The 25,905-nt window shown below is 38.0% G+C and overlaps 1 protein-coding gene across 3 annotated transcripts in view; it reads left to right on the top strand.

The window, feature by feature from the left end:
- The first annotated feature begins 4,714 nt into the window (after nt 1-4,714).
- The window catches only part of MBTPS2 (membrane bound transcription factor peptidase, site 2), a 34,882-nt gene continuing 13,691 nt past the window's right edge, over nt 4,715-25,905 (top strand). For 2 of the 3 annotated variants that reach the window (XR_001461721.4, XM_425566.8), the window contains exons 1-8: nt 4,715-4,878; nt 9,176-9,324; nt 10,946-11,084; nt 15,132-15,235; nt 17,491-17,618; nt 21,001-21,119; nt 22,077-22,257; nt 24,679-24,773. Coding sequence is in view for 2 of the 3 variants with exons in the window: in XM_425566.8 (XP_425566.3) it covers nt 4,804-4,878; nt 9,176-9,324; nt 10,946-11,084; nt 15,132-15,235; nt 17,491-17,618; nt 21,001-21,119; nt 22,077-22,257; nt 24,679-24,773 (990 nt within the window). In the remaining variant the exon portion in view is untranslated. Of the gene's footprint in view, nt 4,879-6,895; nt 7,011-9,175; nt 9,325-10,945; nt 11,085-15,131; nt 15,236-17,490; nt 17,619-21,000; nt 21,120-22,076; nt 22,258-24,678; nt 24,774-25,905 lie in introns of those variants that run through there. The other variant, XM_004934661.5, reaches the window with a different exon arrangement.

Raw genomic sequence — 25,905 nt, 5'->3', positions numbered from 1 at the left:
GGGGATTTGTAGCACTGGGAAATTGCAAAACTTAGTTTATCTGCTGCCTGGGGGGCAAAGTGGACATGAAGCAGCTGCTGCTTGCAGCCTGATCCTTGAGGCAAAACAAAACCAGCAAGGGTGTAGCTGAGTGCTATGCTGTGCTGAAGTGACTCAGGAGCTACTTCAGCCTTCTGTACAGGCAAGGCAGGCAGTGAAAACCTCATATGTTCCTCCTGTGCAAGGCCTTCCTGTTAGAACAGCTGAATACCTTATACACAGAGGTTAATACAAGCAATTCAAGCAGTATATCTGCTCAACAGTGAATCAAAAACGGCTTTGTCTTCATCAAAGTGTTATCTCACTTTGACTAACACAAGCTAAGTGCAGTATTTTCCCTAGGGTTCAAGGCTGCCCTGCAGCTTTTGGGATTCAGACTAGATGGATCTAATGCTGTCACGTGTGTATATTTCAGGTTACAGTGAGCATGAAACGATACCCATTAAAAGGAAAGTGTTTCTTTATTGCGCTGCAGTAGAACAGGGATTTGTGTACCTAGGCATTTCACAAGTAATTTCAAGCACAGAAAAGCACAATAGCTGTTTGGCGTTATCTTCCCATGTGTGCTCTCCTCCTTCACTGGCTGAGCCCTTTGTTTTCTGCAGTTCAGATAAATCTATTTTCAAGGACAGACTTATAAAATCACAGAAGTATCCCAGCACAAGAGCTAATGCTAAACAGTTACTCTGCAGTAGAAATTCTATGCTTTTCCTCATATGCAAGGTCTCAACAGCTGCAGAGAGCGCAAAGCCAAACAGTTTAGCAAACAAGACTACCATCTAAAATGAGCAGTGGAAGCCCAAAACTATTATTAATACAGAATTTAATTCTAGATTAACGTTTGAGCCACAGATCTCAAAATTCTGTATTTCCTTCAGGATTATGTTGTTATATATATATATACATAGTGTGTATATATATGTAAATATAGTCTTATGCCCATTTCTCCTTGGAGCACAACAGCTTTGGAGGACCTTTTTTTGATGCAATTTCAGTTGTGATGTGCCTAAAAGACTTACGACGGATGAGTAAGTGCTGAGAACTGATAGCAATTAAGAAAGACCTGTAGCTTTTGTTATAGATCAAGCACAAGTTACCAACAGTTGATGAAAAAGCATATACAACTACTCTTTGTAACAGACAAACATAATAAAGGCATGTTTCTATGAATGTTTGTGCTTTTCCTTTATTTAAATTGTTTATATGAATAGTAACCTAAGAACTGATTTCATTTGTTTTAAGCATCGAAGTCCCACCTTTCCAGCATGTAATTTTTGGTAAAGAGGTTAACTAATGCAAACAAATGCTGAAACTAAACAGAATGCTTTGACCTCATTTGTATTTGAATAAAGCAAGACTGTTTTGCACTTTAGTTGGAACATTATATATATATATATTGTAAAGTATTCTGTTCACTAGGCAGAGTAAGGGTCAAAAGTTTTTTCTTTCCTTGTTTGGGTTCCAGTTTAAAATACCATGCATATTGCATGACTACTCTCATTACTGAATTTTTTCCATATTCTGAGATTTTTAGATAACAATTCTAGTAAAGTAACTACTTTAGATGGGTGTTTGTTGTTCGAACACTTATAAGCAACACTCTATACATTTCTCTAGGGTGCCAGTCTGTTCATCTCTCATGTGTCAGGTTTCTTCTTTTCTCTGATCTTTACATTCCTTCCAGCTGCAATAGCCAATCCTGCATAAGTGCTTAATGGATCACCCATTTCATCTTTATCCATTTATTTCTTCTTGTTCGCATCCTTCTCTGTGCTTAAAATTCTGCAAACATTCATGTACTCCATGAAAGCAGTCTAGTCCTTCATTTCAAGTCAGCACAGGAACTTATGCAGAATCAAGGCCACGTTTTGTTCCAGCCTTCCTTTCCTCTGTTTAGCTCATCTCAAAACCCAGCAACAGGGTAACAAATATAATTCAAAACATATCTAAGAGCCCATTTGTTGTCCTCAAGGCTCAAACACTTTTCCAACCAAGTCACATTCTGATTGTATTGATTTCAAACTGGCAAAATCCACATTTAGCAGATCTTAGATCTGAGTCTGTGATGAACTGTGAGAAGGTGCGATTTCCCTGGGGCCCAGCAAACCCCTCTAACATTAGTGCTTTTGAAAGTGCTATCAAGACTGTAATTTTATTTTTACCCTGCAATGTGTCATGTACCCAGCACGACAAAATCTGAATAATTGTTTATCTATTTCAGTAATATGTGAAAGTCCAAGAGATTAATTATTAGATATGTTCATAATTATTTTTAGAAAAAGGTATTTGTTACGTCTATAAAAGGATGTGTATGATATTAATTCACTAACTTCTTTTGATAATATCCTAACTCATGTACTATTAACAAATTCTGTTTGGTATTTACTTGCCTAATTACATTTAATCACTATTGCTATGCTATTAATTTTTCCTTTAAAGTTTTTGCATGGACTTAAGATAACATTGCATGATGACTGATGTATATCCTTTTTTAATGTTCTTCTATATTCACCCTTTGGAAGTCTACTCATGCCCTCCCATCAGTGCACACCTCAGCTGTAACTTCTAAAACTATGAGAGTTAGACAGCATTGTGATGACTTACAGACGCTGCACACTGACCTAAATACTGTATTTTGTTTTAGTCACTACTTCAGTGTAGTATGGGAATGTGAAGAAAAACAAGTGGTAGCAAAGAGCATGCACCAGTACTTCTGCTACCTCCTAAATAATTTTAAATTAGAAATCCTTAATCCTGAAAACTTTAATTTTAAAAACACAAAATGCAGTTTCTCCTGTAACACTTTACAGTCTACAATGGTCTCACTCTAAAGGAACGAGGATTAATTTTGCCTTTGAGCCATCAGCAAATTACCACGAAAGTTATGTGAGTTAAAACAGTGGGGCTAAGAGTGCTCTAGTTCACTCAAAACTTCTTATACATTCCAGAAAATTCTCATCTGAGTTTGCTTTCTTGTGGTGAACTTTCCAGCTATAAAACATAGACTGCGCATTTTAGTCACATTTCCTTTTAACTGCACTGCCAATTTCTATGCAAAGTCAACACAATTCAATTCTTTATTCTGTATGGTATACTAAGTGGACATTGAAGAAAAAGATAATATTGTTGCAAAAGCAGTTTACCGACTGGATCTTTTAAGCAAGAGGCACTGCGCCCATTTTTGTATGCTTGATTTCACAGAGACTTTCACCACTGTAAGCACTAATGTTCACAACTGTGCAAGTGTGATTGTCCTTTATTGCTTCCAAAGATGACAACTAGAGTAAATGTTTTACATTCATATTTAATGCATGTTGGTCATTTTTATTGCATGTAGGGCTGTGTACATTTCCCATAATTCTTCTGTTTTTACACTGGAATGGAATCCCTTCCACAGTTCTTGAGATATCAGTCAACAGATCCGATATAAACGTAATGGTTTAAGGACAACGGAAAATCTGAAGCGTGCGGGAAAAGCACCTCCAGCTTGAGCAGAAAGACAAAGAAGTTCAGCAGAGGAGAAGAGAGGCCAAGTGTCTATTACCAGCTCTCACTTGCCCCTGCAATGGCCAGTCACAATGGACTGGCCAGACTTGGACTCTATCTTACAAATACAATAAAATTTTCAAGGCCAGGCTGGATGTGGCTCTGGGCAGCCTGGTCTGGTGGTTGGCGACCCTGCACATAGCAGGGAGGTTGAAACTACATGATCATTGTGGTCCTTTTCAACCCAGGCCATTCTGTGATTCTATGATTCTAAAATCTAGGTTTTGTATTCCCTTTTCTTGCTTGGCCTACCCAACTCCCATATATCAGCTCTTTGGCAATGCTGTGTTATCAGTAAAAAGAAAGGGAGCAAGAAAGAGCCCAGGAGCTCAGAGCTGAGCACAGACACCAGTAGAGCTCTTGAAAACACAACTGCTACAAAGCTTTCTGTGTGGAAAATACAGCTTGTGGTTGGCGTTATGAACTCCCAGCTGCTCCACAGCTCAGCCTGTGAACCCACAGACCAACACATCAGAGCTGAAGAGCTGACAGAGTAAGTTTTTTTAGTAGAGGCGTCTTGAGTGCTGACAGAGGCCAAGGAAAATGTATCTGGTGCACACGGGGAAAGGTGAACTGGAAACCACAAACTGCAAAGGGCTCCCCCACTGCTGGTGACTTCATTGCTAAAAAGAACTTTTTAGAAATAATGGGCTAACTGAGAGCATGATAGTGGCTTGTGTTTATTCAGTTTTGGGGGGAAAAGGTCAACGTCACCATCTGTACAGGATAATAAGTACCACTTTTCCTTATTCTTCGCTTTGCGCTTGTCTGCCTTTAGCGCTCACGGTTTGAGTTAAACCAGAAAAGCTCTGAGAAACCAGCTCTGAAGACGTGCGATTGCGAAAGCAAAGCACAACCCACCAGAGGCAAAGAAGCGACGTCACCCCTCAGGCAAACCGGGCCGCGGGGGGGGCGGGGCTCCTTCCGTATTGCCCCTCCCACCCCCATCCCGAGCCAATTGCGCAGGTGCGGTCATGCCGGGTTCACCACGAGAGGGACGGACGGACGGCTCTTAGCGCACGCGCGTCGCTGGGCGGGGTACGCCTCCACGCGTTCCCCCAGTGCCGTGACGTCACGGCGTCACCTGCCCAATCTCGATGCGGTTCCCGGAAGTGTCCGTGTGGATAATACAGCCGGTGGAGAAAGGTTCCGGGGGGAGCTTTAGTTCCGAGAGGCTCCTCCGCGTGAGCCGCCGCTGCCGCTGGCTGGGCTGCCACAATGATCCCGATCTCGGTGGTGGTGTGCGTGCTGGGGGGCTGGTGCGCCATCTACCTGGCGGATACGCTGCTCAAGGTGAGGGCTGTGGGCGCAGAGCCCAACGGGAGCCCTAGGCGTGCAGGCGGGTCAGCAGCGGCGCTCCCACCCCCTCACCCCTCTGGGCCGGCGGCATCCGGCACCGCCGGGCCTCCCCGGCTCCCCTTCCTCCTCGGGGGCCGGCCACGGTCCGCACCTCGCCCGCGAGGGGCCGCCGCTCCCTTGCGCGGGCCCTGCAGACCTGAGGCCACACGCGCTGTCCCGCCAATCAGAATTAAGGTCTGCCTCAGGCCGCCGGGCCCACAGCGCTGCCCCGCTGTTCCCAGCAGGACGTGCGGTAGCACCAGAAGCACGAGGAAAATATAAAACGAAAGGTTCCACCTAGAATTCTCTGGCTTTTTGAAATTAATGCTACAGTCCAGGAACTGCTCTGTTTCTACCAAGTACGGATAGGGCCGAGCAGTATCAAAGTACCAAATGTTCGTTTTGTCACTAGTGTGAAACACAGGGAAAAATGCTATGAGGAGAGCTATGTTGTAGCTGATGGGGACCCTTGGAAATTTAAGTAGCTCCCCCTGCTGCTAATTGTCGTAGAGCAAACACAGCTCAGTCAGCGGTGAAAGCCATTAGTTTAGTTGTCAAACATTAACCTAACATTAACACAAGGAGAGCTTGCTCCTGGATAAGTGAGGCTCTCTAAAAACCATCAGGAAGGTCGGTCAGCAGGCTGATGTTCTTCTGGTGGTAGCTTTGTGTCTGATGAAAAATCTCAGGCTGAAAAGCAATCGCTGAATTCACATAGCAGGCTCTTGTGGCATGGTGCTGAGACCCATTTGTATCTCTGAGATTTGGAAGATTTTTTTTCAGAATTAGAGCTTAAAGTGATCCCTTTTTGTGAGTAAGAAGAGTCGGTGCTTTTCTGAGAACCTGGAAGCAGCAAAAGGAGAAAAAAAACAATCTACATTGTTTGGGGGCAACTTAGTATCTACGTTATATTGCAAAAGAAAGGGGAATGCCTGGAATGCTCCAGCAAGCAGGAGGGTCCAGGAGTTACATTGTAACTTTGATGTTTTAACTACAAGTTATTATCGATGGTAATTAATCGTCCGGAAGTATGTGGGAGCTGCGGGGTTTCAGTAGATCTTGCTGGTAGATCTGATAAGTTTCAAGTACCACAGCCAAAATAAATTGGGGATTAAATAACCAGATTTATGTAATTAGGAAACTCATGTTTGTTTTATTGCTAGTTCTCTAAATCTCCCATCACACTCTCAACTCTGAACTGCTGGCAACTGTAGCAAACTGCCTAGATCTCCAGTCTCTTGCAGTCTAAGTGCATGAAAATGACATACAGAACATGAGTGAAAAGTACTTGTGGAGTACTTTCCCGTTCATTATGCTGATAATGTTTTGGGCAAGAGGATATGTGCTATGACTTGATGTTTATTCTGTAAGCATTTTAGACGTGCAGTGTCTCTTGCTTAGTTTGATCTCTTATTTTTGTTTAGATTTCAAGTATTTTTGTTAGGCAGTCTCACTCTTTGGTACTCTGTAGTATGAAAGGCAGAACTATGTGTATAAATGACGTTTTGCACAAATAAATTCACATAATATCACTTGAATTACAAGGTACGTTTGTGTTAGCAAATCAACAGTGATTCAATCTGGGATTTGGAAAATTCCTCTTGCTGCTCTTCATTGAACCACTGATAAGAGAGCTTCCTGGTGAAGGCTGGATCTTACAAAAGGGAGTCACTTAGGCAGACTCCTGACCTGCTGCTCTCCAGCATGCTAAGTCATCCCATTTGCATGGGAAGGACCAGGGATGTGAAAAGGGTAGAAGGTTGTCCCTCCTTCTGGTATCAGAAATAAAGGATGCGTTAGGCCCATTCAGTCGAGGTTAGCCTTCAGCTTTTAAGGTCAGGAAGCTGAAATGGTCCAGGGCTCTTGAACAGACTTTGTCAGCACAAAAGAATGTTAAGGGCTCCTGCTTGCTGGCAGATATTTATGGAGCTCCTGGAGTATTTAGTAGGCGGTCGTTACTTTGAAAGGTTGCATAAATAAAAAGGGTATTGCTTTTATAGTAAAATTAATGTAGCAGAGATCACCTAGAGTTCAAGTTAAAGAAGCTGAACCCAGGTCTGCGGAGGAGGATTGAGATGAAACAAAGGGTAATGACATACCTCATACCAGGGCAAGATGGTGCATGTCATAATGTTATGATCCTATGGGGCTCAGAACAGAAGGACCAAAAGTTTGTGTAGAGCTTTTTAATACGTTTTGAAAGTTACTTGTTTCAAGGGATGCTGTCATTTAGTGATTATGAATCCCATTTGCAAATTGAAGTTGTTTTTTGTGCCTTTTTGCAAATGTATTGTTCAAGAATCCCACATTTCTCACTAAGAGCTGCATATTTGTTTATGCCTTGCTAGTAGAGAAAGGCTGTGGTGTGGTTAGAATGAATTTGAAGGGATGCATTAGTGGAATTTCTAGGGGAAATGTGGTTGGTGTTTTTGTATGCGATTAAGAGAACAGATATTTTTGAAGTGCCAGATCTCTACTTCTGATTATAATGCTTGTTTATTTGTTTCTTTTCTGGTTGGTTGCTTTTTGTTTGCTTAGGTTTCAGGGTGTTTGGGGTTGGATTTTTTTTGATCCCCTGTGAACTGAATGGGGTATGTGTGTTTACTGAGTTTGCAAAATGTGATTTCTCATGTCAGATGTACTTAAAGTCATACAGGTTTTTGTTCTTAATTATCAGATAGATTATGTGAGCAGGCACTTTTTCTTTGTTTCTCTGGCCTATGTGTTGTTTGTAAAAGTGTAATATTGTTTGTGATCTCTTCTCTTAAAAGTGGGCTAGCAAATGCTGCTGTGGTTGTAGGTAGTAAACTTAGCAGTGTTGTAGGGAAGGACTGACCGGTATTGACTGGGGGATACATTACAACAAAAATTTCTGTGGTTGTCCTCAGCTGACTGAACAAAAATTGACTAAAATCTATAAGTTGTAGAAGGAAGTTACACAGAAACATATGAGTAGAAAGGCTAACATGGGAGGCTGTTACTTGAACTATTTTTTTTAGTTTAGTAAATTTTAGTTTCCATTGTTATTAATTCAAGAAAATGAGAAAAGCTATGAATATGGTTGTGGATAATACGATACACTGCTTGCTTCCCACCACCACCACCACAGAAGGACAGAAGTAATGCAAGGAACTTGGCAAGTTCTAAATTTGTTTCAAGAACCGTGGAAGACAGCCAGGAACACGTGAAGTTCTGCCTAGGGGCAGAGGAGGAACTCTTGTGAACTGTACATTCCTGACATCTTCAGTAGGTGTTGCTCCTCATAGGGAAATTCAGGAGCAATGGTATGGTTCAGATGGCTCTGAAGACTGTCTGGATTATGTCAGACACACTCCTGTTCTGATACGCTTTTCCTCAGCTACAGATTTCTCTTTTAACCTCTAGGAAAAGCTGTCCTTCTTTGGCTTTCTGATACTAGCTTCCAGGAAGCAGGCTGAGGAAGGACTATTGAGAAAACCAGCACCATATGTTATAAAATAGCAGTTGCAAAATTACTTCTATTGGTTTATAATACTGGCTACCAATGCAGTAGAGTATTAATTATACAGTCCATAGGTTGCATTCATTACAAAGACAAATATAAGGAGAAGTCTTTGGAACTATTAGGAAGGTGTACCAACAGTATCTAGAAAGGCTGTAAAATTGTCAGTGAAATTCCTGTTGCAGAATAGGTTGGTAATTTTAAAGTCCTTCTGCCTTTTTGGTAGTTTGACCATGTATTTCAAGTCTCTTCAGTAGTAGTCTGTGTTTGAAAAGTAGACCTCGTTTTTACCCTTGCTAAAGGATACTCCCACTACTGATCCACATCTCACCAATATTAGAAACAAGCTGATGCCAACAGAAAGGCAACAGAATGTGTTTTTCTGTACTGCAGGTTTAGAAACTTTTACTAAAATATAATTATACAGAAAAGAAATACCATAAAGTTCATTGTTTGGCCTTTATCCAGACAGTTAAAAATCACTCATAGTGGTATAACGGTAATAAAGATAATAACCATGCTATGTGCTAAATACCACTGAATACCCACACTCTCATAATCCTAGAACTGCTGTGATTTTCTCAAAGCAGTGGCATAGCTTTTTGTACTATATGTCACACCTATGAGTCAAAATACAAATCATGTTCAGGACACGTACCTGAAGTTATATGCTTGTCTTTACTTACGAATGGATCTGATTTACTGCTTGGTCACACAGCACAGGATCTTCCTTAAAGTTTTGGGTTAACCATACTTTCTATTGTTTTGCAGTCATCCAGCTCTTTGAAGGCATCTTATGAAGACTGGTTGGTGAACTATGGTTTGAGTGTCTCTCCTTTTCACATGCGATGGCAAACAGCACTCTTCAACCGGCAGTTCTACAACTGGGGGAGGTGGAAACCCAGATTTCTGTATTTATGGTATACATTCCAGATATTTTTTTCTGTCAAATGCGTACAGAGGCAGCAACGATCACCATATGTATGCCTTTTATCCGTAGCAGTGGAATGGGTCTATCTGGTTATTACTATAGACTAACAATAAAATTGAACGAACATGGTAGCCATAAATGCACTGTGCCAGCATAACTCTATCTCCTCTGCTAAAAACAACATAGCTAAGTTACACATGGATATACTATAAAACTAGAAATCCATAAACTGTATTTCCACCTATGGTTTGAGCCATTCATAGTTCTTAAATACCGAGCTGTTGCATATGTTACTGTGTGAGGAGGTAGTTTCTCATATCCCAGATCTGTCCATTACTGTACACCAAATTTTCCTCTGATCATGCCCCTGTTGCAGCAACTATACTTAGTCAGAAGCACATTGCTCTCATTCTGTCTTTTACTTGCCTACTCTTTTCCCTGCTAAGATTGCACAGATTGTAGTAATGGGTAAATTAACAGAGTGGTTAGTATGGATGCTTCTGGACTGGTTTAGGAAATTATTGCTGAATTGCTTTCCTACTATTACTCTGTATCCAATCTGGAAAAAAAAAAAAAAAGAGAGAGTAGGGCTTGAATTTTTCATTTCCTGTATTGCTACCCCCAAAGAGATAGTTGTGAAAGAGAACTCTGCTTCATACTGGTTTCTCTAGCATCGAGTGATTTTACTTTGAGTTTAAATAGTTCTGTATCAGTCACAATTTTTAATGTGTATAATTTATTACAGTATAATGTTTATACCACTCTATTTAATTAACATTATAGGTACATACTGATTAAAATAAATGTGTTAATTTCCAGTGAGCCCTATTAAGGGTGGTAAAAGAACAATTATGCTGTTGTGAAAAGAAGAACAGTTAGTGAATTGAAATGCTTTAGCTAGAAAATAAACTTTATCGCATCCTTCAAGTATTATAATAGAGTAAAAGAATAATAATGGTGAATAAAAATCAACCACTAGATGGGCTGATCTAAATTGAAATGTTTTTCAGCATAATGGTTTTAATAAATTAAATGGATGAGAGGAAAAATGTCTTTAAAGTAATTGATTTTAACCCAGTGTTGCATTTGTATCTTCTAATTTTTCTTCTTTAAAGAAGTTTGAATCTCATGTAAATGTTCTTGAGCACTTTTTTATTGCTGGTGAGGAAGATGCAAGTATGTATGTATGCTATCTCATCGCTTGATTCACATCACTAAATATGTGATGGTGTGGTGCAGCATGTTAAATTATACACTGTAAAGTGATGCTTTTATTCACGGTTAATGACAACTTACTCATATGGGGTAACTGAATAAAGATTTGAATATAAGAGAGCAGCATAAAATTATTTGGAAATGAATTGAGATGTGATTTGGACGTCAAACATTTATTAAACAAGGAAAATATTATACGAGTTTACGTTACCGATGTATGCTATTAGCTCTGTTAGTTTCCCTTAGCTAAGGTTTTTGTACTGTATCGTTGATATGTGAATAGTAGTAGCACTGGGTAAGTTTCGCCTTACTCATTTTGTCTGCGAAGTTGTGCTGGTGTGGCTAAGTATCTTCTAGTGCCTATGCATTTCTTTATTATTTTCCTGTCTTTGTAGGTTCAGCATGGGAATGGTATTTGGTATAGCTGCTATGTTTGGCTCTGTGATTCTTCTTGGAAAGACGCTGATGCAAACACTGACACAGATGTTGACTGAGGCACCAACAGCCCCGAATGATCGTATGCTGCAAGTAGTGGTAAGTGTTTTCTCCTCAGGTCTTCATTTGAGGGTTGTGAGCTGATACTAACCATCTTCTTCATGATATATGTGATACTTAAATCCTCCCATGTAAGAATAACCTAGCTGCTGATACTTATTCAAATAAAAATTTGCTGGTTTATTATCAGCCTTAAAAATGAGATGGAGGTGGTAAAAAATGGGAGGACAAATAAAGGCAAATATGTTGAAGATCTTACATTAAATACTCTCAGAATTGAGAACTGGCTAGTAATTTTGAAAAGCTTTAAATTATTATTCTACTAAGAATACAGAACAGCAATCATAGTACTAAGAATACAAAACAGCAGTAAGAATTTTCCTTCTCTGAGCAGTAGAGGCAATGGTGGCCTTGAAGTTTGCAAAACTAATCCATAATCCACAAGAAAAGAGATGTTTTCTTTTGTTTATTACCGTACAAAGCATTAGTAGGAAGAGAAAGAAATATAAAAAGCTTTGTGATATTGTGGAAGAAAAGATTCATTAGTGAGGAGATGGCATATTTTTGGATGTTCAAGGACCTATGCCTAATTCACAGTATGAAATTGAGGGTCCTGTTTCTGGCAATATCTAGTCAAAGGCTTAGTAAAAATTTCTTTTATTGTTTCATGGATTTCTGATGATGGACAATATACAATGTTATTTTAGAAAGGAATGTATTTTATAGAATGGGAGAGATTGCAAATATTGTCTTTTTTATGTCTTGCCTCAGAATACGTAAGGTGGTAATGAAAGAAATGACATTGCACTTAGAGCAGTTTTAACCTTAGAAAGATTCCTAGCTAACCTTATTTCTCCAAGAATTCTCTCTGACTAGAATGTGTAAGCAGAGGTTGCTCTGCCTTCCATTACATGGCAGTGATACCCAGCCGTTTCGCTCTATTTTAATATTCAGTCAAGTGAATAGAAATTAGGGGTTGTGTGCTCCTGGGATAGACCTTCACATAAGTGCTGAACTGTGTACATTAGCGTGTACTACAAATTCACTGCATTTGGTATGGTTTGGATTTGTTTCACACATACAGGGGGAATATAGCAAATACAGTATGTGCTGGAAAAGGAGGCAGCCTGGGTGAGAAGTATTGGTACTCCCAGTGTGGTCATCTGGTCCACAGCCTGCACCTGAATTATCTCCAGAGGCAGGCAGGAGTGAGTGGGAAGTCTTGGTGATGTGCAGTGTGTCCAAGAGAGCACAAATTGAATACGAGACTGAAGATTTCTCATTTACTTGCAAATAGGGTCCATCCTATGGATGTATGTTTACTACCTTCCAAAATAAGAAAAACTCCCTTCCCTTCCCTTCCCTTCCCTTCCCTTCCCTTCCCTTCCCTTCCCTTCCCTTCCCTTCCCTTCCCTTCCCTTCCCTTCCCTTCCCTTCCCTTCCCTTCCCTTCCCTTCCCTTCCCTTCCCTTCCCTAGTGGGTGGCTACTGAGCTCATGGTGGTTGGAACTAGATGATCTTTAAGGTCCCTTCCAACCCAAGCCATTCTGTGATTCGGTGGATCTATCCACTTTTTTGATAACAGAGTAAACTGGTCGTTTGCAATACTCAGCTTTTCTATGTCAGTGACATAAATAAATAAAAGGGAAGCAAAGTGAAGATGTGCCCTTGGAAGTAATCTGGTGTGAACTGTAACTATGAAAGCTGAAGTATAGCATAATATTAACAATTTTAGCATGGAATGGATTCCTCGGTAACTGCATATTGGCAGTATCACTGCACTCAAACCAAGGACAGATCAGTCCTGAAAAAGATGGAATGTATAGGGATAATGTAATATCATGTATGGGGATGAGATTACTTCTCCTAAGCTGGCTGTGGTTGACTTTCTTTCCTACCTTATTCTTTCATTTCTGAAATGAATTATACTCAGTTGTATAATTCTGCTTTGAAAGAGTTTCAGTATTCTGTTTGAGGGGAATGTGGTAGCATAAGTTGATGCTAAAAAGTGACCCAAATGAAGTTGCAAATAATGAAGAAAAAGTGAGGAAAGTCTTCTCCTCATTTAAATTAGTTATCTATTGTTTCATAATTAATCGATTGCCTTGGAAGAGACAGAGTTAGTTGCTTTCTTTCTTTAAAAAATAAATAACTTTTATTAACTACGTTTCAGCATTTGGCATGGATCTGCTTAGCCTTTAGCCTCCAGTTTTGGGGGAGGAGAAATACAGTTCTGCTTGCGTTCCATTGATGAAGATTTTTTTGCACCTTTCCTCTTTTTTTTTCGGTTCTGTACTTTATTTAAACTGTCCATCAGTAGGTAACTGGGTAGCTGCCCCCTCTTGTGTTGGCTGCCTGTTAACAAAAACAGGGAAGATCATCACCTATTAGGAAAGGATCTTCCAGGCATTCCTGGAACACCATGAAATATAAGATGGCAATGTCTATTCACAAAATACTGCACGAATCCTTCGTGGTATTTAGTTTCCCTTATAAGTGCATCTTCAACTTGCTTTGAGGTGTGCACTGAAAAGCATTCAGTGCTGTTTTCTCAAGTGCTACCCTCAGGGTGGCACTAAGATGGTGGCTTTTGCTGTTGCTTTCTGCCCTTCCCTGTATGCAGAGAAGAGAGCCACTGAGAACACCACTTAAGTGATCCATTAGTGCCACCAGCTGATGCTTCAGTAACAGCAACGGATGCTTAACAAGCGAATAGCAGCTATTTTCATACAGTGAAGTAGGACTGCTGTGCCAGTTAAGATAAATACCTTGGTCATGATCACAGTCTGAACAGGATTTGTGAAATGATTCAGTATAATAGTAGTGAATGTGGTGCTCTGAAGGATTTTTTTAGCAAGTTGCTCTCATCGAGCTGTTGCAGACTTCTGCATGGGTAGTTAAATGCATATAATTGAGGAATGAGCAGGACTGAATTGTAGGGTTGACTGGGGTCTGCTCAGTTGGATCTGCTGCCAGAACAGCAGCCAGGAGCTGCAGCTTTTTGTGTAAAATGAGGTCATTTAAAGAGTCTTAGAGGCAGGTGAGGAGTTTTTGCCTATAGCATCTCTTTTCTCCCACTGAATAACAATTAATGCCAGGTGTACTGCAGGTGATAGTACCCCAGTGTTTGTTACTTAGAACAGGGAGAGCAGCAGGGTAGGCAGGATGAATGGACTGCCCCCAAGTCAGCAGTTCAAGTGGTGTGGTCTTGCTACTTCAGCTACAGCAGCTGAGGAGATCTGAGAGCTGAGCAGCTCTCTGTCCCATGGAGAGAGAAGATGGTTCCTCCTTCTATGACTTATGCCTTCTTTGGAGCTTGGCTGAAAGGAGCTGGTGTTGAGAGGAGCTGGGGTGCGGTGGGAATCCACAACAATAGGAGGAATGGGGGGTATGCATGTTATACCTTTGTCAAAATAATATATCCATTGCAAGTGCTGCTTTAAATGTTAATTTGCCATGCGTAGACTGCCAAAACTTGAACGATAGAGAGAACTTAGCCTTTTTTGATCTTTTAAATTTGAAGTGGTCTCATATTTTATATACAGAGAGAAGGGAGAGTGACAATTCCAGTTGAAGGCTGTTTTTTTTGCTTTTTGTTTTTTGTTTTTTTTAGCTTTTAGTGCTCATGTTTTAAGTACAATATACTTTTTCTTTTCTTTTTTGTTTTGTTTTTGAAGAGTGGATCTCAATAGCCACATGACTGTCTGCAGCACAATGTAAACCACTGCTCACAGTGCCAAGCCTCTCTCATTAAGGCTGAAGGCTGCATATGTGTTTATAAACTTTTGGAGCTTAATATAAAGTAGGACACACTCCGTCATGGTTGTGGGGACTGAATAGGAAGGGTGAAGACTTTTTCAACTAGAGAGCTTTTCAAACTTTAACAAAAAATATATATATTCCATATATTTTAAAATATACTGAATAAACAGAGAGAAGAGTTACAAACCAGCAGTGCTGTGTGAGTGGCTCTTACTGTGTTGGTAGGCTAAGGCTGAGTGAGAGAAACAAGGATAGAGAATAATTTGTCTTTGTACCTCTTGGTTTCCTAGTGTGTTTTGTTTTGTTGTCATGCCCACACGAACAGGTGCCTGGTGTAAATTTGCCTGTCAGCCAGCTGACCTATTTCTTCTCTGCAATCCTCATCAGTGGTGTGATACATGAAGTCGGCCATGGGGTGGCAGCTATTCGGTAATACAAACTACTTTTCTCTTACTATGTGCCAACAAAGCCTAATATTCCAGAGTATTTAATTACAGGAGAATGTTGCTAGCATTTTTTCAGCTTTTTTGGAGAATCCATTCATTCTTTATTTCATAACTTCCTTAGATTTTAAGTTTCTAAATACAATAGAGGACAAAGTTTTCGTAAAGAGCGTATTCTACTGATTGTGAGGAAGGAGTTCTGCTTTGTAAACATACCACGCTGCATCAGGTTTAAAATAATTCAGCTTTTAAGTGATCCTGTTTTTCATGCAGTAATTGTATTTCTGGAGCTGTGGCATTTGAAGAGGACTTGCATGCTATTGCACAATGGTACTTTAAAATACAATTTTTTTAATTTGTTAAACACAGCTTGTGAAGTAGCATCTAAAAGGGCTAAAGCAGCAACTCAGTCAAATGTGATTTGCCCCTGTTAATCTCAATGATGTGTGAATTTTTGATCACAGGTGAGATTTTTATTATCACTTAGCTGTGATGATTACTTCACAAAAATGTTATTTGACATGGTTAATCATTACGCTTAAAGGACACTTCAGCATAGGAGGGTTAAGTGGTGCTTCCTGGAACTGATTTTCAGGTGTCCTCCACGTTTCTCCTAAGCATCACAGGCATTAGCTGTCCCATGGGCATGAAGCCCTAAATTGTTTTGCTGATTTTCTTGAGCGTAGGAAGACATGACACATCTAAACTTGTTACTACCTGTTTTATGGTCCTGAACGTTCTCAGTCAAAGGAATGTTGTGGGTCCCTATGTATCAAATAATCCATTTCTCTGCAAGCTTGGTTTCTCTTATATTCAATATTTTTATCAGTGGAGGAAGAAACTCTTACACTTGTGCATCCCACAACAGGAAGAACTAAGAAAATTTCCTTCAGGTGCTGTTGGTTAACTGCAGAGAATTCAGGAGTAACTGTAGAGCTGTTTCTGACATTTGTAACCTGGTATTGTATAAGAGTGGTATGATGCTTTCACTCAGGATCTGAGGCAATGGCTTTGAATATTCAGCTTCAGTTTATCTTTTTGTTAAAACTTGATTCTCATCTATTTTTAGGAGAAAAAATTGTATTGTCCAATGTAAAGTTACTATCGGTTAAAATCTGGGAGACTTAAGTTGTTTTTTACTGTTGCTGCTGTTGTTTTTTCTGCTTTTATTTTGTTAGATTTGTTGTTTTCCCTCCTAGTACAGGTTGGGTAGTGCTGTTGCAATCCATCCTTGGATTTTATTAAACAGCTGTACTACAGAAAAATTTTGTTTATTATTATTATCACGTATGATAATAATGTTTTCAGGCAAATCACTTTGACTCTCTGAAATCTATTACACACTTTCACCAACTTCAATTCAAGGTAGTATTGGCTATGAACTACAGAAGCTTAAAGTATTTGAGCCTTAGCTTAGTCAAAGCTTATGCCAAAAGAGTCTTCTCTCCATCTTCTACCCAAGTAATGAAGTATGGAATGCCTATGAGAGTGCAGATTTCTTATTTGTAGTAAGGGTAGATCTTATGAACTGAATGCAGGGAATTCATGTGCTCACTCTGGGTCATTTTGCATAAATTCTATTAATAATTCACGTCTTCTTTTATTTTATATGTACCTCATTTTTGCAGCTGGTATTGTATGAAAAGGATCTAAATATAATGCTACATCCACAAAAACAAGCAAAAAGAATTAGCTGATTTGTGCCTGGTTTGCAACAATTGTCTTTGAATGTGATTGCCGCACCTTTACAAGTCCCTTATAAAATATGTCGTTTCAAAGGGCACCGAAAAGTGCACTTTAGAAGTGTACCTGATAAAGGGAAGACGCAGCTTTCAAGATTACTTTCAAGTTGAGTCATAGGCGTTACCATTTTTTACTTGAAAGACGACCCTAACATTAACATATATGTTAAAGTATCTATTACTTCAAATAGGTTTTTTAAAGAAGTATTTAATGCATTAACGTTGCCTAAGAAGCAGAAAAGAAGTTGAACTTGGTTTTTATTTTTTACCAGGCTCATAAAAGCTTGTCGCATAAAAGTGGCAGTTACTGCAGAAAATATCCTCTAGTTTAATTATCTGTCCTTCATGTTATGAAAAATAAGTTAGCTTTATAATGATATTTTTTGTTATTCTCATAGTCAAAAAGACACGTGCCATGAAGAATCTCACAGTTCTTTGTTTCCTAGTGTACAATAACTCTTCATTTTTCTGTTTTTTTTTTTCTTCTTTTTCTTTTAAGAGAACAAGTACGATTTAATGGATTTGGGATTTTTATCTTCATTGTCTATCCGGGCGCATTTGTTGACCTCTTCACAACCCACTTGCAACTAATATCCCCAGTCCAGCAGTTAAGAATATTTTGTGCAGGTAATATTTTCTGCTCCTTTATTAAGTCTTTGCTTAGCACAGTTACTTTACAGGTGTCACATGTGAATCTTTGGTAGAAGACTGAACATTTAAAATGAAGAAGCATAAAAACTTCTCTATACCTAAAGGTGATCGTTCTGTTCTGAACCTAAACTGTGATGTCATCATTTGGTTTTTAATCACTACTGTCCTTATTATGTTATTTTCTGAGGGAGATAGTTCTGTTCCTAGGAGTTTAAATGAGTACCATTTTCCCGCCTTGAAAAATGTTAAGTCTTATATCTGATTCAGAATGCTCATGGATGTGGCTGGGGAAAAGGTGTAGTTTCTGATCATCCTCTTCCACTAGCATAAGCTCTTAGACCAGCTCGGGTACAGAAGCTCCTTTAACTCTTTTTGCATATTAATGGCCTAAATAATGAAACGGTGGAGCATACAAACTGGAAAATGCTCAGACCAAAGATTGGTGATATGAGAATGTCATTTACTGTCACAAGTGAACGCTCTTGTGTGACCACAACTGTAGTAGGAGCAATAAGATTTTCAACAGTATCTTGAGTGATTTTCAATGAAGTGTGAGTTACATTATTAAATAGTTGATTGTGCTTTGATGTTGCTATCAGAAAGAAATGAAGGCTAAACCACAAACATCCAAAGTGAATCACAGCTAATGGCTCCCAATAAGCTTCTGAATGGTTTTTATTTGATGTCTTTTGTTCTGAAGAGAAATCCCTGGATACTGGGAATTAGAGCACCACTGTTGTGGGAAGTTATACTGAGACTGTGTTATGCTTCAATTGCTTGTATTACTGACTTCCAGAGACAGAGAATATTCCCAACTTATTGAAGGAAAGATAGAAAAAATAATGCTATGCTTCATTTTATGATGATGACAATTTTTTGTTGCAGGGAGCAATAGAAAGCAGCCAGCCTGTTGTGCTATGTACATAGTGTTTCTTGAATATTTTAATTGTAAAGTTTTATAAAGAGGACTTTAGACTGACATAGAAACACTTAGCAAAGCATACTTGCAAGTTTTCATAGATTAGGTAAACGATGATAAATGTTAGGAAAATGAAGATATCTATATTCCAAATGCCCTAATGTACCAAAATCATTTGTTACAATAGGCTAACTTATGAAGACCTTTTTCTCAAATTAATCAATTTCCATTTTCAACCAGTGTGAACAGAACTAAAAGAGAAGAAATAATAATTTGCAAGATGAGTTGTTTACATTTGTTTCTGGAAAATCATCTAGAAAAATGAGTTTATAAGCTGCAGTAGAAAAGAATTGCTTGCACAGCTTAATGAGTGAACAGTTGTAATCATTTTGAGAAAACCTGAGATAGGGTTGTACAAGGTAGGAACAAACACCTTGCAAGGCTGCTTAGCATCAGTGGTATAGCAAATTTTGGTATAGCAAATATATGCAGTTTTTTTTTTTTTTACAATTAGTGGTATGTATATTTCAGCACTAGGATGTTCTACGATGCTAAAATACGATATTCAGTAAACTTGACCCTGTTTTTCTTAATTTTCAGAGCAGTTGAATGAACCTATTATCAAATCTTCAGTGTACTGAAGATCTGCACTTACTGATAAAAGGTTTTGGATTTTATATGGCTGCTAAAGAAAAGAACTAGTAGAGAACTATACTGAACATTCCTTTAGTAGTTCACTTCTAGTCTGGAGTTCAAAGAATATCTTTGTTGTACAGCAGATGGCATCATGACTTCAAGAATAGTGAATGGGCATTCTTGTGAGACCTATCTTTTTAGCTTTCATTCCATGCCTAGTAATTAAAAAACACAGCTGTACATCTCTTGCTTGTAGTTAGTACAAATCAATGTAGGTTTTTTTTAAATTTTGTCTTATCTTTTAACAGAAAAAGAGAGTTAAAGATTTTAAAGTATTATTTAAGGTATTTTAAAGGTTGTATGAAGTATGCCTTTCAAAATACAAAGAATTAAGCGTCCAAGGATGAGGCTGTTCTAGCAAAATGAAATGTATGGTATAGTCATCGGTGTGTCTCTACAGGTATTTTCATTTTTAGACTGTTTTTTTAAGGATCACTTGGGATGAACTTTAGGCCTTTCTATTTTAGGCTTTTCTGCCCTATTCCACACTGTGCCCTATTCCACACACAAACTGTGTAGATTGTTCTATTAAGGGCTATGTTTTGTTGGCTGTTGGAAAGCATTTCTTGTCACCCTCCAGCAGTTCCATCAACTCTTTTTTTCCCTCTAGTTTATGCTCCAATGATCACGCTGTTACAAAGCAATTTTGTGTCTGTCTTAGATGTTTAGACTTCGTTAAGCTGGAAAAAAAATAAAGGTTTTGTTTTGTTATAAGATAAAAGATTAAGACAATTAAATTATTTTCTTAATACTACTTTTGTTGCATTTGTTTGTGCACATATGCCTGTGTGTTTGATAAAGATAACTGAATGCTGAAACACTTTATCTGATTATCTTTCACTGAAACACGATTAAAAACTCACAGAAATAGAAATTACTTTAGGAAATATCTACTCCTGAAAATGGGAATAAACTCAGCTGAAGTACTCAAGTACTTTCAATGTTTCCCATTTGTGCAGCATCAGAAACATTGTACTGTAAATATAGAATTGAATCAAAACCTCTTAGCAAGCTGAAGAAGAAAGGTATAAGGAGTCTCCAACATTGAAAAGTTTTCAGGCATTGGTCATGCAAAATGTATTTCCAAGAGCACAAATGAAATGAAAACATTTCCATAGTGCTAGATGTTGAAGGAAGGCAAATATGACTTATAGAGGTTCGTTTTGTCCTATGGAGCACAACGTTCTGTAAAGAGTGCTTTTACAGATATGTTGCTAAAGTAATGTTTCAAGATGCTGACTGGAATACTTAATTTCATGGAGTGGTTTTAGGTCCAGATTGTCTTGTAAAAGAAGCCTTTTTTCAGATAAATTTCTAACCTTGTTTGGTACACACAGGTGTAATTATTTTTCTTGCTACAAAGGAAATAATCATGAAAAGTACTGAACTGCAGCTAAATTTTGTACTTCTTGTTGACTAGGACAACCAGAACTTATTCATGTATAAACCCATTTATTAAGAATCTTCACGTTTTTGTTGTGGTAGAAGGTTACAAATAATAAATTTCTTTTCACTATTATTTTTTTAACATTTATGATATACAGATATCTCTATAGATAGAAACTGTAGTTTAAAAATTGATTCAGAAGCCAATATTTTTCTTCTGAATGCTCTGCCATGAATTCGTTTTTCATCCATTCTTACATTCATAATTTCAGGAAAGTTAATTAAAAGTTAACATTAAAATCTTGCACCTTTTTGTTGTTAGTGTTTACTGAGAAACATTTTTTCCCTTCTTTTTAGGAGTGTGGCATAATTTTGTTCTTGGTGTTGTGAGTTTCATGGTTTTATTTCTGCTGCCAGCCTTTCTTTTCCCTTTCTATTACACGGGTGTTGGGGCATTTGTCACTGAAGTAACAGAGGTAAGAAAAGTTCATTACTGGTTTCATATTATATGGTTTGTGATCTGAGGTGTACTTGCATCCCTTATTATCACAATTAAATATGGCCGATGCAATGCTCTTCAGAATCTAATGTATTGTGCTTTTTGTCTGCTTGAAGTTTATTTCTTCATCTCATTTCTAATGCATTAGTAAATGAACAAAGATGGCATGAATAATTAAAGACTACTAAGCATACTCTAAGACTGTTTAGATGTTTGAGGTGAGTTTGCGAGCTTATTTCTGTGTGTTTTTTTGTTTTTTTTTTTGTCTTAGTACTGGTACCAGGTTAATCTGCTCAGATATCTATTATCACTCTGCTTATTGCTCTCTGTTTTTAATGTTGGGCATTAGTTTGATTTTCATGCTTGCTTGGTCAGCTGGAAGCAAAGTAGAGTTAGACTGCTGATTTTCAGGAACAAATTATTTTTTTCTGACTTAATCAAATACAGCATGGTTGAAGAAAAGCAGAACTGAAAGAATTCAGTCTTTCTTGGATCTAAAAATGAGCAGATATAACTCATGAGGAGAATGATGTTTATTGTGCTTTATACTCCTAACAGTATAAGAACAACTTGCATTGCTGGAATATTTAGGGTATTAACCGAAGCTTCTTCAACTTAAAATGACAGGAAGAACACAGCATATTAAGTTGGATGAAAGTAATTGCTCAGATTTTAAGAAGTCCTTTGAAACACTTGGAGACTTGCCTATTTTCTCTATGCACTAAATAATTTTTTCTTTGTGGAATATATTACTTTTATATTGCTCTATTATCAGTGAAAATAATGAGTTCCAGTGACACCTCAGATTTTCTGCTAGTCTGAAAGTGACATCTTTACATCAATATTTAATGGATGTTCAGCATCCATTCAACTGTAAATGGATCCTAGTTGTTTTAACTGTAATAACAAGACTGACTTCAGTGTTTCTTCACAGGATTCTCCTGCCAATGGACCAAGGGGTCTTTTTGTGGGAGATATTGTCACTAGTCTACAAGACTGCCCAATTTATGGTGTAGAAGACTGGAATTCCTGTCTGGGAGACTTGTCACAGAAATCACAGATTGGCTACTGTATAAATGCAGCCACTCTACAGCAACTAAGCTTTCCAGCAAGAGGTATGGTTTTAGGTACTCTCTTCAATATTTTATATTGTAGTTTTATAATGTCTTAAAACCAATTTTGTATTTAGGATTTCTTAGTGGAGACAGATGTAAGTTGAGTCTGCTATCCTGTCTTAAGCAGTGACCAAAATCCCTTTTCTTTTTGTGAAATACAAAAGCAGGGAGGGGATAGCTAAAATAATGTCTCTTGTCTTTCAGTCACTCTGTACAAGTGTCCACAATATGATCTGAATAACGAGAGTTGCCTTTTCAGGATATTGTATGACTTGGTTATTAGCAATAATACAGTTATCTCCCCTATTTTGGTTCAGTTATATGAATCAACTCAGTGATCTTTTGCAGCTGTAAATTCCATACATCACCTTATTGCTTTGATCAGCTTGACATTACAAATTGTGTGGCTTAACCCAATGATGTGCTTTATTATGGTCATTTCGTCTGATGTCTCTCACTAGAGAGGTTTTATGTTTCATTTGCTTCTTCAGCCTCATGGTTTCTTTTCCCATAAAGTCATATTTGTCTGGACTGCATATATTGCTTCTAGAAGTCAGACTCTTTTCTTCTGTTTTCATTTATACATTAAAGTTCTTGTTACTGCAACAACTTACCCCAACAGAGAAGAAAAATGTGAGCTGAACTAAGTTAGAACAATAAGCAAAAATTAAGTAGAACAAAAGTCAGGCTAAATTGGCTGAATGTCTCAAGACATGCCCTACAGCTCTCCAGTGTTTGATTTATGGACGCATCCATGGAGACTGAATTCCAAAGGTAAGGGGATGCAGCTGAGCAAAACCTGTATGATGATACTCAGAGCTAGAAAATTGTCACTGCCTTTTTTTCATCATAATGGGAGTAAACAGGAGGTTGGACAACTCAAGTACCCATGCTTTTTGATGCAGTATAGTTCTGATGTGAGATTGAAAAAGTAGTATTTTGAATTTTTTAACACGTAAGGAAAGTATCTTAAAGATGGAACGAAGATAAATATTTAAAGCGGAAACTGGTGGAGTATAAGTAAGATCATGCTTTTTGATATGTAACAGTTTGAGTACTTCTGGCAAATATTTTCAGCTACCTATTCTCAGATGCTGTAGCTATATATTCTGAGATTCTACTGTTCTCGGAAATGTAATTTCAGAGTCATGGATAATAAAACTGAGTATTTTGCACCGGAATCAGTGCTATTTAGATTGAAATAGTAGGGACTTAATACTAGAGACCTAATATTGTATCCAGGCTTGGTTGCTGTATTGTGTTAGCATTTTGTCCCACTGCTGCATTCTAATCAGACCAGTCTGTCTGCATTTTCAGAGCCATAAGCCTCCAGCAGTGAGAAATATTCCTCTGAAATTAAATGAAATTCTTTCATTCTCTAGCAGCTGTCATTTGTCAAAACCTTGACAGTTCACAACTAACATAACAGAGTATCAATAGAAATGTATATAGCAACTGGACCCTATCTATTTGACAATAAAACAAATGAAGGATAAACTATTTGAGTATGAAGCTACACAAAAAAAACAGTACCTGAGGGACGTTCTTGAAATTAAAAAATACAACAGTGTTTTCAATTTAGTTTATATGGGAACTAATTTCATGGTCATTCACTATTCAAACATATCTCTGGTTGCTTTAGGGTACTTGAAGAAAGGATTGTATGGTACAGTGCTCGCACCTGTAAGCCCCAGGCATAAAGCTCCATGTTAATGGGCTGCTGTTAATGCAGCGTTAAATCAGCAACCAACATCTTGGGCATGATCTACCTAAGGAAAGAACTACAGTGTTGCTGTGACCCAGGTTCTTGCAGTGATAATTCTTTTGAATTTCTTTTTTTTAAACTGTTGCTGTGAAGTAAGGCTGAATTACAATTTAAACAACATGGAATGGAATAGAAAGATCCTGTACCAGGTTTTAAAGCATCATTTTTTCACTGCTGCAGTTTTCAGGGCTTGGAAAGCTTTCAGAACCTGAATCTTGTAAAGGCTTACACATCTCAAAGAAGACATTTTGAGTCTTGGTTATTTCAATAGTCTGCCAGTGAAATCAGTACAACGGCTGACATAAATTTCTATGCCAGCCCTTAATACAAGTTGGAGGCAATGGCTAAAATACTTTTTTTTAAAATCATAGAGCTTAGAATATTGAAGTAATAGATCCCCTAGATCTATTATTAGATCTCAAGGTGATTATTAAGATGAAAAGGTCAGCACATGAAATGATTGAAATCATATGATTTTCTTAAAGTGGTAAAGCTTATTTTTAGTTGCAATGAACCATGGCTAGGCTCTGTGATTTACTTTAATTCTTGAAGGCTACAAAATGGTTATTTTATTTTATTCAGAGACTTTTGATTTCTTTTTCAGAATTTTCTATACTATAATATTGATCTTTTGCTCTTATGCCTGTGTTCTTTAGTCTACAGAAGACTCGATGGCACGGTTGAATGTTGTAGTAACAATAGCCTCACAGACATTTGCTTTTCGTACAACACAAACTTGGACAGTCATCGGGTAAGTTACTTGAGGTGCTTATTCTGCTGAGTAAATCTGAAATCATTTAAATGAAGTTAGAAATATTCACTAACTTTTATATAGCATGCTCAAGTGCTTAAGAATACTTGTATTTTATATTAAAGGTATATGTGTACATTACTTTCTCCCTGTATGTTTTATGAGTCAAAATATTGTGATTTTTCCCATGATCAGTCAAGCGGTGTCTGGAAGAACCAAAAAAGATCTTTTACCCCTCATTCATTTAGACAGAAAGATACTTCCCCTGTCTTCACCATTTGATGCAGAACACTGGTGAAAAAAAAACAACTTCTGAGAAGAGGGTTAAATTCTTTATTTTGGAGCATCAGTCTTTAAAGGTAGTGAACACTACAGGCAAACCAAAACACCAGACTATCTGTTCTGTTATTTTGTGTGAAGCTGGCAGTACTGTTCTCCAGTTAAAACTGAAACCATGCAAGTCAAGATCCTGGAGATGAATTTTTTCAACATCGAGGCCTCCATTTGATTCCTTTTTTTATCACACTGATTTTCTTTAGCTTATGGAAACATCGTAAGTTTCCCCGAAGGATTTTGCCTTAGTGTCTTCAAAGTATGGAAATGTTTCGTAAAATACGTGATCCATATGGACAGTGATGGAATATTTTTAACAGTTCTGTTTATAAGAAGGAAGAGCATGAGTTGGAACCGTGTAAAATTTTCTACAAGTGCCAATTTGTTATTATACCGACCTATAGGGATAGATATTTATATCTGCTATATTTACAGATTCTCTGATTGTAAACTTCCCACTCCAGTGTTCTTTTGTTGTATTTAGCCACTAAGAGTTGAGCTTGGACCAGCAGTTCACTTGAAATATGGTAGAGGCTGGTGACATCCTGGAGTTGCCCTGCTGAGCTTTGACACTCTTAACCTCATATCTGGTACTTAAGAACAGCAATGAAATAAAAGTATTCAGAATCCTGTGACTTACAAATGTCCTTAGAATGGCTTTTTTATGAAATGAATGAGTTTTTATAAAATAACATCAAGTAGTATTTTTGATGCTACAGAGCAGTGTTTGAAAATGTGCTCCTTTCTCCTAATTAGAAAAGAAAGAGCTTGTATTGAAGTTAATGGAGAGTGTCTGACA

This window comes from Gallus gallus, chromosome 1, assembly GCF_016699485.2.
Source record: "Gallus gallus isolate bGalGal1 chromosome 1, bGalGal1.mat.broiler.GRCg7b, whole genome shotgun sequence".
Lineage (NCBI taxonomy): Eukaryota > Metazoa > Chordata > Aves > Galliformes > Phasianidae > Gallus > Gallus gallus.
Note: the sequence above shows the minus strand (reverse complement) of the source record. Positions and strands in the feature narration are given on the sequence as shown.